The sequence below is a fragment of the Hemitrygon akajei genome, chromosome 15 (genome assembly GCF_048418815.1).
Source record: "Hemitrygon akajei chromosome 15, sHemAka1.3, whole genome shotgun sequence".
Classification (NCBI taxonomy): domain Eukaryota; kingdom Metazoa; phylum Chordata; class Chondrichthyes; order Myliobatiformes; family Dasyatidae; genus Hemitrygon; species Hemitrygon akajei.
The window spans coordinates 47,328,652-47,342,368 of NC_133138.1; the positions used below are offsets into that span (position 1 = coordinate 47,328,652).

Genomic DNA, 13,717 nt, shown 5'->3' on the forward strand with positions numbered 1-13,717 from the left:
CAAGCTGAAGTTATACAATTGTTTTGGGATTGATACTCACCGGTGGACCGAGTGAACCAGTTTCTCCTTTGTCGCCTTTCTGCCCTGGAATTCCTGGAAGTCCCAAGTCTCCCTTACGACCCACTATACCCTAAAATGTATGTGACAAAACACCAGAATTGGAAGCTCATGTTTACCTTCACAAGGAGGGATGTAAATATCAAGAGCACTGAATTTTCATGTTAGATCAGAGATTGCAAAATAAATCACGGGGGGGGGGGGGGGTGGTTGGTTGGCAGAGCATTGGCAGGCACCAAATGCCCATAGATAACTGGCCTTCTGGTCATTGAGTTGCTTGTTGGGGAGGTGGAGGAATGGTGACATTGCCTATTGGTAAGGGGGGCCGGATGTGATGAAAATCCGGCTCTCAGCAGGTTGGAAGATGCTTGTTGGGTTAGGAGAAATAATTGAAAGCCAAGACTGTCGAGGCGACTCTGTGCCTGGGAAGAACAAGGCACTTCTCTCACTGGTTTAACCTCTGACCAGTCAGGGTTCCTAATGTCCCCCTGCAAGTCTGACAAATCACAATTCCCGTAGGTGGAACAGGTCCCTGGAAATTTGAATCACTCTCATACTATTTTTTTACGATTATTTTAATTTTCCCAATGGTGTACTCATCTTTCTCCTAGTGATACTTAGATCAGTGCATATCTGCTTTAGCCAATCAAATGTACCAACTCTAACTGGACATACTGTAATACTAGAGATGTTGTCACTCAAGTCCCCATTCTCATCATAGACCACTCACCAGTGACTGCCTGCCCCTGTTAAGTGGAAAAGCAGCATCTTTTTTCATTAGGCATTAGGATGATTCTTCCCATCCACTAAATGATGAATTTTCCAACTCCATGTTATAGCTAGTTAACAGCAGTGCCAAAAAAGTTAATCAGCATGCCTACTGATTATTCTACAGAGCTGACCTTGGCTTTATCATGAACAGAGATTATTTCTCAGAGATGACGGCCAATCTATATTTATTCCTTGCATTGGAGCAAGTTGATAAAAGTGTTTTATCTCTGTTTTTTGGAGACACAAGGTGCTGGAATCATGAGTAAAGGACATACTGCTGGAGGAATTCAGCAGGTCAAGCAGTCTCTGTGGAGAAAGAGGGATTGGCGATGCTGAAGTTCAAAACCCTGCATCAGGATCACAAGTGTGGAATGGAGACAGACAGTATAAAAAGAGGACAGAGAGGGGATGGCACTGGAGCTGATAGCAGAGGAACAGGGTGAGGTGGGGGATGCTGGGTAGATGGAGCCAGATGGGGGAGGGTGAAGTTTTAAGACAGAAGCTGGTTGGTGATAGGTGGAAACAGATAAGAAGGCAAAAACTTGGGCAGTCCAATCACAAACAAGAGAAAATCTGCAGATGCTGGAAATCCAAGCAACACACAGAAAATGCTGGAGGAACTCAGCAGGCCAGGCAGCATTGTTTCGGCAGGGTTTTGGTCCGAAATATCGACTGTACTCTTTCCCAAGCTGTTGCCTGGCCTGCTGAATTTCTACAGCATTTTGTGTGTGTTGGCTCAAAAAATTGGGCAGAGTGAGGCAGGTGGGAGGAGTGGTAAATGGAGCCAAATAGAGGGGGGGGGGGGGGGGGAAGGTAGAAAAAGGTTGTGGAATCAAATAAGGGAGAGATGATGGGCAAATGGGGGTAGACAAGGGTGAAGAAACCCAGGTGACTAAATGTGCGGTAATAGGCACATGGACCAATGTTCCCTCTGAGGTGAGCGCGCACACACATCTTTTGCTCCTAGCACACAAAGGAATTTGAACTGCACACAAAGGTTGTCACCCTCTACCCCGTTGGCATGTTAAGCATATTTCCTAATCGTACACAGTCACATTTCCTTTTATGGTTTCTGACGTGGATGGTGTTGACAATGAGGAGTTTGCGATGATTTGTCTGCAGATTTTAGAACTGGCTTACAATACTGTTTTTATTGAAGAAATGATTGATTTCAGTATGTCAACTTCCAAAGAAGCAAAGGATGTGGAGTGTAAAAGAACCACCAGTTCATTTAAAGCAGAATGGCTTAATGGAACAGTAGAAACTGCTACACTGAAAACTCATGAGGTCAGGAACGTGCAGCTACGAGAGATATTTATGTACAATACAGAAACTGATGTTACCAGCGTGTATTGTCATGATGCAAAAGTTGCTGGAGAATTTGTAGGAACTTGACTTTTGGGAACTTGATTTTTTAAAGTGTTACCTAGCAAGCAGATCACATATGGATGGTGTGCAAAAGCTCCAGCAAGAAAATCCTTCATTACCCACTACAGGCCTGCTACGTATGTTTTGTGAGAGTGCAGATGAACGAGAGCAAAAACGATTAAACCCAGAGGAGATCAAAGTTCTTATTGACAAGTGTTTCACTTGCTGTTAAAATGAATCCCTCTATATATAAAATTCTTTGCGCACGTGTTGTTGTCACTGGGCAAAAAGTTGCACAGCACAAGAGTTTTGCGCACACTGGTCATTACAGATTAGAGGGAACATCGACATGGACCCAGGTGAGGAAGTGTAATTTGGGGCAGGTGGCAAGGGAGGAATTGAAAAGGTAAATGAAGGAAGAGTTGGAAGGATAGGAGTGGTAAAGGAACACGGAGTATAGAGACCTGAAACTAGAAAATTCAATGCTTGCATCATTAGGTTATATGCTTCCCAAGTGGAATATGAGGCACTGTTCTCCTAGTTTGCATTTGGCCTCACTGTTCAGGCTGCCAGATTTAAACGGCTTTGGAGACGGGCTGATTCAAGGCCAGTGCCCCTGACTGAGGCATCGTGGGTGAACACGGAACATTGGGAGCAGTGGTTTGGCTGCTGGCTACGTGTCCAGAGCCCCGAGCTCTCTGGGCACAGAGCTCAGACAAAGCAATGCAACAGACTTTTAACACCATAAATCAGTGAGTTGCTTGCTATGTCTCCCCTCTTGCTGTGAAATGGGATCACCTCTTTTTCCCTCATTAGGGAGAGAGAGAGCCTGTGGTATGTTGAATTACCAGGTGAACGAGTAGTCTTTGGGGTACTGCAGGTCTTTGTCTTTGTTGATGTTTTGCTGCACGCTTGAGTGATCAGTGGGGGGGGCACCGATAGTTTTTTTTGCTGGTGGGGGGTGATTGTTGCTTTGCTGCTGTTTGTGCGTGGGAGGGGGGAGCTGTGGGGGGCTTGGGGTTTTAACGTTTAACCATCCTTTGGGGCACTCCTCCATTTTCGTGAATGCTTGCAAAGGAAAAGAATTTCAGGAAGTGTATACATTTCTCTGACATTGAATGTACCTATTGACCTATCGCTCCAGAGGGAAAGGTTGGGGTAGAAATGGGGCGCGAGTTGAGACGACATGCAAGAAGACCATTATGAACAAAACAGTCACCTAATCTACACTTGGTCTCATCGATGTAGAAGAGGCCATATTGAGAATGTAACATGCAATTGATGAGGCCTCACTTGCAATGGGTGTTTATATCCCTGGATGATGGCCAGGGATGATGGCCCCCTGGATGATGGCCAGGGATGATGGCCCCCTGGATGATGGCCAGGGATGATGGCCCCCTGGATGATGGCCAGGGATGAAATATAGGAACAAGTGTTGCCCTAAGCCTAACACTCCTCTAGCTGTTGCAGATCCATAAACAGGATTGTACTGGTAGACCTGGAAGTTCCTGCCTGCTCCTACTCCACTGAATTTATCTCTTCATACATCAACACTACCTTGTCTCCTTTTGTCCAGTCCCTTCCCACCTACAAGTGGGACACCTCTCAAGCCCCCTGACAAAGTGACTACTTTTCAATGTGTTGCATAGGGGGACCACTGGGATGAAAGGTAAGGATGAAAAGAACTCTAATATCGTGTCCAGGGAGAAGGGGGAAGGGAATCAGTGCAGATTTGTGTGAAATTAAGGAGATAAGCATGAGAACTCATTCTACTATGGCAGAGGGGAAGCACACTTCAGTAAAACGAGGATAACTCAAACGTTCTACAGCAGAAGGCCCCATTTTGAAAACAGATGGGGCCGGGGTCGAGGAACTGTGCAAGTGAGATGGCTTCCTTACTGGAGGCAGAGTGGGAGTATAGTTGAAGAAGTTGTGGGAATTAGTGGGTTTATAAAAGTTCTCAATGGAAAGTCTGTATCCTGTGATGGAGACAGAGAGAAAGAAGTATCAGAGGTGGTGCAGATGCATTTGAAGGCAGCGTGGGCCGTGGTGAAGGTGGTGATGAAATTGATTAGTTATGCACAAACATACGAGCCAGCTCCTATGTAGTGATGAAGCTCTTGGGATGGTTCTGGAACAAACTCAAATCAAGGACTGTAGCAACCTGCAAACCAAAAGGCAAGCTACCTCTTTGAGAAAGATATGGACAACTCTGAGACCTTCCTGATGGAGATGTTGAAAGATTGGTGCTTTAGGGCCTAATGAGCACAAATGCCACATTCACCTCAGAATGTTATGGGAAAGGAAATGAACATTTTGTGACTAGAACTGAACATTAGGAATGACCTGGAAGTAATTTTTATCTGTCCCATCAAAATTTCTCTGAATTTAACAAAGCAGGATTGAACATTACTCTGGCAATCATGTGAAACAGCAGGGGATAGATAGAAGTTAAAATTACATCTTGGTACAATAAGGTGCACTCTTCAAAGATTTGGGAAAATGAGTAGAGGACATCTGGTCTATTTCATACCTATATCATCTCACCCATTACCACCAGAGAATACTTGATCTTGCAGAACAAGGGAAGTAGTCCATTACTTAAATGGTTAATCTTCAGGAGCACTGTGAAGATCACTCCTGATCTATGGTATTTGAAACCCTGGGATACCTGGGGCACCAGGAGGACCCTTGACAAATTGCATGTACGTTTTGGTAGAGATGCTCCTTTGATCGTCTTCCAGCTCCAGTGCATTGAAGGAAGAGAAAGTCAATGTTCATAATCCAGAGCAAATGGGCTACTTTACCCTGGATTGTGCTGAGCATTATGTATTGTTTGCACTGATATAAACAGGGTGGAGAGCATTCTATATTTGATGACAATAGGTAAGTCAAGCACAGCAGAATTTGTGCCCAAAAATGTACTCTTTTGGCGTAGTCCTTATGTGGTTGCTTCAAGCAAGGTTCTGAATTGGCCAACAATTACAATCATCTTCCTGTGTAATACGTAGAGTTTTCTCCCTCGAGTTATATTGACATCAATTTTGCTAAATCCTCTTGATGCCAAGTGTTGTCACTCTCTGATGGACTGGATTCCTATTCTCTTCACCCACCTCATTCTCCTCTCACCTCACCCTCACCTCCCTGAGGAGTTGACAATGACTTGCCGACTGTCCAGTAGTGGGTTTAGAAGGGGCTGAAGAGCTCTTCACCTGATCTGCAGACTCCTTCACTTGTAGGCAAGTGGTGCTTAAGGACACAGTGCCCTCCAGATGCTTGGCACCTGCATGTTCCTGTAATGGACTCAAGATTGTAGTGAAGCTGAGTGGTCCTACACATTGGCAAGCAACTGTCTATTGATAGCACTGTTGATAATGTTTTTCATCATCTTGTTGATAAAGAGTGGGGAGGTAATGAGTGATTTTTCTTGCTGGTTTGTGTGAACTGTACTTTCCACATTAGCCAGCAGATGGCAGTGTTGTAACTTGGCTAGAGGTTCATTTGGCTCAGACACAAGACTTCAACTTCAGGCCAAGGTGAATTTTGGGCTAGTGACTTTGATGCATCAAGTGTTGTCAGCATTTCTTGATTACACATAGAGTGAAGCAAATTGGCTAAAGATTGGCTTTCCTCGTGCAGGGATGATTCAAGGAACCAGAGTTGTTATTTATGCATTTATGCACTTTTTATTCCATAGCTGTACTTTAACATTATCATTTACTCATTGTATTTGTTGATAGTTGATTTTTGTTGCAAATTATGCCAACGTAGCTCGACAAATTCCAAACACATGTAAATGTATATGGTGATTAAAGTTGATCCTTAATCAACTTTAATGAAAGTTGATGAATGAAAATACATTGACCTTTTTTTGCCTATGCCACTTTCTGTCAATGTTGAAGATGGAGACATCTGCAAAGCTCCCTTGATTTGTTTTATAATTGTACTGAGAACACATTTTGGCAGAACTGGGTCTAGCCTTTTAGAAATGAGGCCAATTGTATATTTTCTTTGGAGCTGAAGTATTTCACAGGTCTAAACTAGCACACCTGTGATAAAGGACCTCTGCGCATGAGCGACAGTTACTTCTGTCTGCGCCAAACTCTCTTGTGTAATTTCAGCTTGTCATCAAAACTACTGACTTAGCTACTGCTGTTTGCCCAAATATAACATCATTGATATTAGGTTCCAGTTGAATTTAAAAGAAACATTTTTGGAAACCATGAATGGGGCAATTTCACACTTAAATGTTACATTTTGTATACTTAAGAATTTACATTAAATTTGCTTGTGTGTTAAATCGTACAGGAATCTGGCCGAAGGCACTAGGTTCATAAAGGAATGAAAACCAGGGTACTGAGACAGATTCTTCTGTAAAACAGATTAATGACTAATGGCCTCACCTGGCCTTTTGCTTCTGGTTCCAAATTTCTATGATCTTGGAAAGTGCTCAATTGAAGTGATCCTGTAATCTCTTTATCATCTGATCAGGTGAAACATTTTTTTGCCTGGAACTGTCATAGTAGCATATGTATCAAGGGGCATCTCTAAAAATAGAGGCTATTGCTTTCGTATGTTCCCTTAAGGCCTCATTTTGAGCAGACTCATCCCTCTATTGCTCTCAACTATATTATTTGAATATTAACACCTTAAATCCATTCTGGCTCATGTGACCTGGAGTTTAGAAATAGGGAAGTATTGTTACAATTATGCAGAATTTGGCAAGACCACACCGTACACTCTGGTACACTCTGAACAGTTTGCCTCATTATTAAGAATAAATATAATGCCATTGAAGAGAGTACCAGAGAGATTTGCTAGGCCCGGTCCTCGGATGAGAGGGTTGTCTGAGCATGAGAGACTAAAGTAAAACTAAATCCATTATTCTTTGGAGGTTAGACAAATGAAGGGTGATCTTACTGTAGCACAGAAGGTCATTAAGAAAACTCACAAGGGTAGATGTCAAGATGTATTCACTAGAATGTCAAGATGTAATCACTAGTGGGAGAATCTTAAAGAGATATAGCTACAAATTAGAGTCATAGAAAAGTACAGCACAGCAACTGGCCCTTCAGTCCATCTAATCTATGCTGAACCATTTAAACTGCCTATACTCATTGACCTGAACCAGGACCGTAGCCATTCATACCCCTACCATTCATATAGCTATCCAAACTTCTCTTAAGCATTGAAAGTGCACCACTTGCACCAGCAGCTTGGACCACACCGTTGCAACCCTCTGAGTGAAAAAGTTTCCCCTCATGTTCCCCTGAGACTTTTCACATTTCACCCTTAACCCTTGACCTCTAGTTGTAGTCTCATCCAACCTCAGTGAAAAAAGCCTGCTTGCATTTACCCGATCTATACCCCTCAGAATTGTGTGTACCTCTATCAAATCTCCCCTCAATCTTCTAGTTCCAAGGAATAAAGTCCTAATCTATTTAATCTCCCCTTCTAACTCAGGTCCTTCTCCAGACCCAGCAAAATCCTCGTAAATTTTCTCTGTACTATTTCAACTTTATTTATATCTTTTCTGTAGGTAGGTGACCAAAACTGTACACAAAACTCCAAATTAGGCCTCACCAACATCTTTTACAACTTCAATATAACACCCCATCTCCTGTACTCAATACTTTGATTTATGAGAGCTTTCTTTATAACCCTCTCTACCTGTGATGCCACTTTCAATGAATTATGGACTTGTATTCCCTGATACCTTTGTTCTACCACACACCTCAGTGCCCTGCCATTCATAGTACAAGACCTACAGTGGTTGGTCCTACCGGGCCAACACTTTGCATTTGTCTGCACTAAATTCCATCTGCCATTTTACAGCCTATTTCCCCAGCTGGTCCAGATCCCACTGCAAGCTCTGACAGTCTTGCTCGCTGTCCACTACACTTCCAATCTTGGTGTCACCCACAAACTTGCTGATCCAGTTAATCACATTATCATCGGGATCATTGATATTCGTGACAAACAACAACAGGCCCAGCACCGGTTCCTGCGCACTCCACTAGTCACAGGCCCCCTGTCAGGGTGGTAAACATCTACTACCACAGCCTGGCTTCTCCCACAAAGCCAATGTCTAATCCAATTTATTATCTCATCTTGAATACCAAGTAACTGAACCTTCCTGACCAATCTCCCACTTGGGACCTTGTCAAATGCCATGCCATCAAAGTCCATGTAGACCACATCCACTGTCTTGCCCTCATCAACTTTCTGGGTAAGTTCCTCAAAAAACTCTGTAAGATTGGTTGGGTATGACCTACCACGCTCAAAGCCATGATGACTAGCCCTAATCAGTCCATGTCCAACCAAATACTCATATATCCAGTCTCTTTAGGGATTTCCAATAACCACTGATGTCAGGCTCACCAGTTTATAATTTCCTGGTTTATGTTTAGAGCCTTTCTTAAGCAGCAGAACAGCATTGGCTATTCTCCAATCCTCTGGTACCTCACCTGTTGCTAACAATGATTTAAATATCCCTGCAAGGGCCTCAGCGATTTCTGCACTTGCCTCCCCCAGGGTCTGGGGGAACGCCTTGTCAGACCCTAGGGATTTATCCACCCTAATTTGCCTCAAGGCAGAAAACACTTTATATTCTTTAATCTGCAAAGGGTCTATGAAGTTGATGCTACTTTGCCTTGCATCTATTGACTCTGTGACCATCTCCGAGTAAATACAGATGCAAAAATATCATTTAAGATCTCCCCCATCTATCTTGGCTCCACACACAGATTACCATTCTGATCTTCCAGAGGACCAGTTTTGTCTCTTACAATCCTTTCACTCTTAATGTATCTGTAGAAGTCCTTCACCTTGTCTGCAAGGGCAACTTCATGCCCTCCTGATTTCTTCCTTAAGCATTCTATTGCATTTCTTGTACTCCATAAGCACCTCATTTGTTCCTGTCTGCCTATACCTGCTATGCACCTTTTGTTCTTAACCAGGGCCTCAACATCTGTTGAAAACCAAGGTTCCCTAAACCAGTTATCTTTACCTTTTATTCTGACAGGCACATACAAGCTTTGTACTCTCAAAATTTCACTTTTGAAGACCTCCCACTTACAAAGTACACATTTGCCAGAAAACAGTCTGCCCCGATCCACGTTTGTCAGATCATTTCTGAAACCATCAAATTTGGCCTTTCTCCAATTTAGAATCTCAACCCAAAGATTAGACCTATCTCTTTCCCTAAATACCTTGAAGTAAATGGCATTATGGCTTCGTAATTACTAGATGCAGAGTGTTCCCCTGCACAAACTTCTGTCACCTGCCCTGCCTCATTCCCTAATAGCAGATCAAGTATCACACACTCTCTTGTCGGGACTTCTACATACTAATTAAGGAAATTTTCCAGAACAAATTTGACAAACTCTTTTCCATCTAGTCCTTTAACAATATGGGATTCCCAGTCATATATGTGGAAAGTTAAAATCACCTACTATAACACCCTTATGTTTCTTTCAACGGTCCGTGATCTTTCTACAAATTTCTTCCTCTAAATCCTGCGGACTGCTGGGTGGTCTGTAATATAGCCCCATTAAGATGGTCGTACCTTTCTTATTCCTCAGTTCCACCCGTAAAACTTCACCAGATGAGTTGTCTGGTCTGTCCTGACTAAGCGCTGCGGTGCCATTTTTCCTGACTAGTAATGGCACCCCTCCTCCTTTAATCCCTCCCCTCTGTCGTGTCTAAAACACCAGAACCCCAGGATGTTGAGTTGCCAGTCCTGCTTCTCCTGCAAACAAGTCTTACTAATGGCCACAATATAATTCCACGTGTTTATCCATGCCCTGAGCTCATCAGCCTTTCCTACGATATTTCTTACATTGAACTATACATACAGCTCAGGACACTAGTCGCACCATGTTCAACCTTTAGATTCCTGACTTTGTTGGAGATCTTAGCAACATCTGTCTCCACAACCCCTCTGATAACTGTTCTGACACTCTGGTTCCCATCTCCCTGCATCTCTAGTTGAAACCCCACCATGCAGCACTAGCGAACCTTCCCGCTAGGATATTAGTCTCCCTCCAGTTCAGGTGCAAACCATCTCTTCCCTGGAAGAGAGCCCAATGATCCAAAAATCTGATGCCTTTCCTCCTACACCAACTCCTTAACCACATATTAAACTGTATAATTTTCCTAGTTGTGGCCTCACTAGCACGTGGCATGAGTAGCAATCTTGAGACCACAACCCTGGAGGTCTTGCCCTTTAACTTATCACCTAACTCCCAGAACTCACATTTCAGAACCTCATCGCTCTTCCTACCTTTACCATTGGTACCTACATGGGCCCTGACCTCTGGCTGTTTACCCTCCCACTTGAGAATGCCGAGGACTCGATCCAAGATGTCCTGGACCCTGGCGTCTGGAAAGCAACATACCATCTGGGATTCTCATTCTCATCCACAGAACTTCCTTTCTGTTCCCCTAACTAATGAATCCTCTAACACCACAGTGTGCCTCTTCTCCCCCACTTCCCTTCTGAGCCACAGAGACAGAATCAGTGGCAGAGACCTGACTGCTGTGACCTTCTTTTGCTAGGTCACCCCCCACCAACAATATCCAAAGTGGTATACCTTTTGTTGAGGAGAATGTCCACAGGGGTATTTTCCCCTTTCTGACTGTCACCCAGTTTCCTGTGTCCTGTAACTTGGGTGTAACTACAGTGCCTATAAAAAGTATTCACCACATTGGAAGTTTTCATGTCTTAATTGGTTTACAGCATTGAATTACAGTGGATTTAATTTTTTGACACTGAGCAACAGAAAAAGTCTCGCTCGCATCAAATTGAGGACAGATCTCTACAAGGTGATCTAAATTAATTACAAATAGAAAACACCAAATAATTGATTGCATTAGTGTTCACCCCCCCCTTTAATAAGACACACCAAAACAGCACTGGTGCAGCCAATTGGTTTTAGATGTCACATAATTAGTCAAATGGAGATCTGTTTTTGAAGACGTGTGTGAAGTCAAGGAATTTCAACTGATTGTAGTATAAATACACTCTTATCTAGAAGGTCCAACTGCTGGTGAGTCAGTATCCAGTCAAAAACTACACCATGAAGACAAAAGAACACTCCAAGCAACTCTGCAAAAAGGTTATTGAAAAGCACAAGGCAGGAGATGGATACAAGAAAATTTCCAAGTCACTGAATATCCCTTGGAGTACAGTTAAGTCAATCATCAAGAAATGGGAAGAATATGGCACTGCTGTAAATCTGCTTAGAGCAGGCTGTTCTCAGAAATTGAGTGACCATGCAAGAAGGGGACTTGTGAGGGAGGCCACCAAGAGACTATGACAACTCTGGAGGAGTTACAAGCTTCAGTGGCTGCGATGGGAGAGACTGCACATACAACAACTGTTGCCCAGGTCCTACAACAGTCACAGCTTTATGGGAGAGTAGCAAAGAGAAAGCCACTGTTGATAAAAAAAACTCACATGAAATCTTGGGTAGAGTTTTCCAGAAGGCATGTGGGAGATGCAGAAGTCATCTGTAAGATGGTTCAATGGTCTGATGAAAATAAAATTGAGCTTTTTGGCCATCAGACTAAACACTATGTTAGGCGTAAGCCAGACACTGCACATCAAAAACACACCATCCCTCGCATGAAGCGTAGTGGTGGCTGCATCATGCTGCGGGGATGCTTCACGGCAACAGGCCCTGGAAGGCTTCTGAAGGTAGAGTGTAAAATGAATTCAGCAAAATACAGGGAAATCCTGGAGGAAAATCTGATGCAGTCTGCATGATAACTGTGACTTAGGGAAAGATTTGTTTCCCAGCAAGAAAATGACCCCAAGCATAAAGCCAAAGCTGCACAGGAATGGCTTGAAAACAACAATGTCCCGGAGTGACCAAGTCAGAGACCAGACCTCAAAACAATTGAGAATTTGTGGCTGGGCTTGAAAAGGGCTGTTCACTCACAATCCCCATGCAATCTGACTGAGCTTGAGCAGTTTTGTAATGAAGAATGGGGAAAAATTGCAGAGTCCAGATATGCAAAGCTGATAGAGACCTATCCACACAGACTCAAGGCTGTAACTGCTGCCAAACGTGCAACGACTAAATATTGACTTGAAGGGGGTGAATATTTATGCAAGCAATTATTTTGTGTTTCATATTTGTAATTAATTAGATCACTTTGTAAAGATTTGTTTACACTTTGAAACAAAAGGGACTTTGTTGATCAGTGTCAAAAAAGCCAAATTAAATCCATTGTGATTCAGTGTTGTAAAACGATAAAACATGTAAACTTCCTAGGGGGTGAATACTTCTTAAAGTCATCGTACCTCTCGATATGTCCTGTCTATCACCCTCTCAGCCACCCGAATGATCCGGAGTCCATCCAATTCCAGCTCCAACTCCTTAATGTGGATTGTTAGAAGCTGCAGCTGGATGAACTGCTCGTAGTTGAAGTTGTCAGAGACACCAGAGGTCTCCTTGCCCTCCCATATCCCACAAGAGGAGCATTCCACTATCCTGCCTGGCATCTCTAGTGTTCTAACTGAGCAAATATAAAGAAGGAAAAGGAATAAATAAACAGTGGGGGATAAAACCTAGCTACATCTTTTCGCTTTCTTGGACTGAAACCTCAAAATCCCCACTCTGCCTATTCCAAAAAATGGTTGCTCCACTTGCCCCTGCCTTATGTTAATTGTTTTCTTGCCGATTAATCCCGATCGTTGATTGGCCACGGCTCAAAAAGGTGAGTCGATGCTTTAAGTACTCAGTCAGCGAAGAGCTACGTCTTCTCATGCTTGGATCTCTGATTGGCCGCTGCTCGAAACACCAAAGTGGCACGAGTCAATGTCTTATGTACTCAGTCACTGAAACTGAGTAAGCTATGTCTTCTCACACTTCAGATCTCAAATTAGAGTGCGATCATTTAGATTGGACAGAAGAAAATGCTGGAAATGCTGCAGGTGTTGGAAATTCAAGCAGAACACACAAAATGCTGGAAGAACTCAGCAGGCCAGGCAGTATCAATGGAAAAGAGTAAACAGTCAACGCTTTGGGCAGAAGTGTCGACTGTTTACTCTTTTGCATAGATATTTCTTGGCCTGCTGAGTTCCACCAGCATTTTGAGTGTGTCAGTTAGCTTGGAGGTGCATAGGAGCTTCTGTGGAACCTGCTGAACCTCTGGAATTGTCTACCCCAGGGTGCTGTAGAAGCTAGAGCAGTGGTGGTATCTGAAGAGCATGTAGATCATTTTTTGTAAGGAATTGATGGCTATAAGGAACTGACACAGACAAGAATTGAGACTTTAGGCGGATCAGCCATGGTCATGTTAAACGACAGGGCAAGCTTGAAAGGCCTTTTTCATGTTCATAAACACCAAGCTTGCAGATTGGTTTTCAGCCATTGTCTTGCACTGTTCAGGCTTTTGTAGACACAAAGCATATATTTCACGATTAGCATTTTTACACATTGTTTCTCCTGTATTCAAGCCTGAAGTTGAATGCAGGAATGCATATTGAAGTTGCTGTGAGGAACTGCATGCT

General features: G+C 43.2%; 1 protein-coding gene across 1 annotated transcript in view; it reads right to left on the bottom strand.

Moving 5' to 3' along the window:
- The window catches only part of LOC140739323 (uncharacterized), a 145,425-nt gene that overhangs the window by 19,146 nt on the left and 112,562 nt on the right, over window positions 1-13,717 (bottom strand). The window contains exon 11 of the mRNA XM_073067506.1: window positions 41-130. Within this exon, the coding sequence (XP_072923607.1) occupies window positions 41-130 (90 nt within the window). The remainder of the gene's footprint in view (window positions 1-40; window positions 131-13,717) is intronic.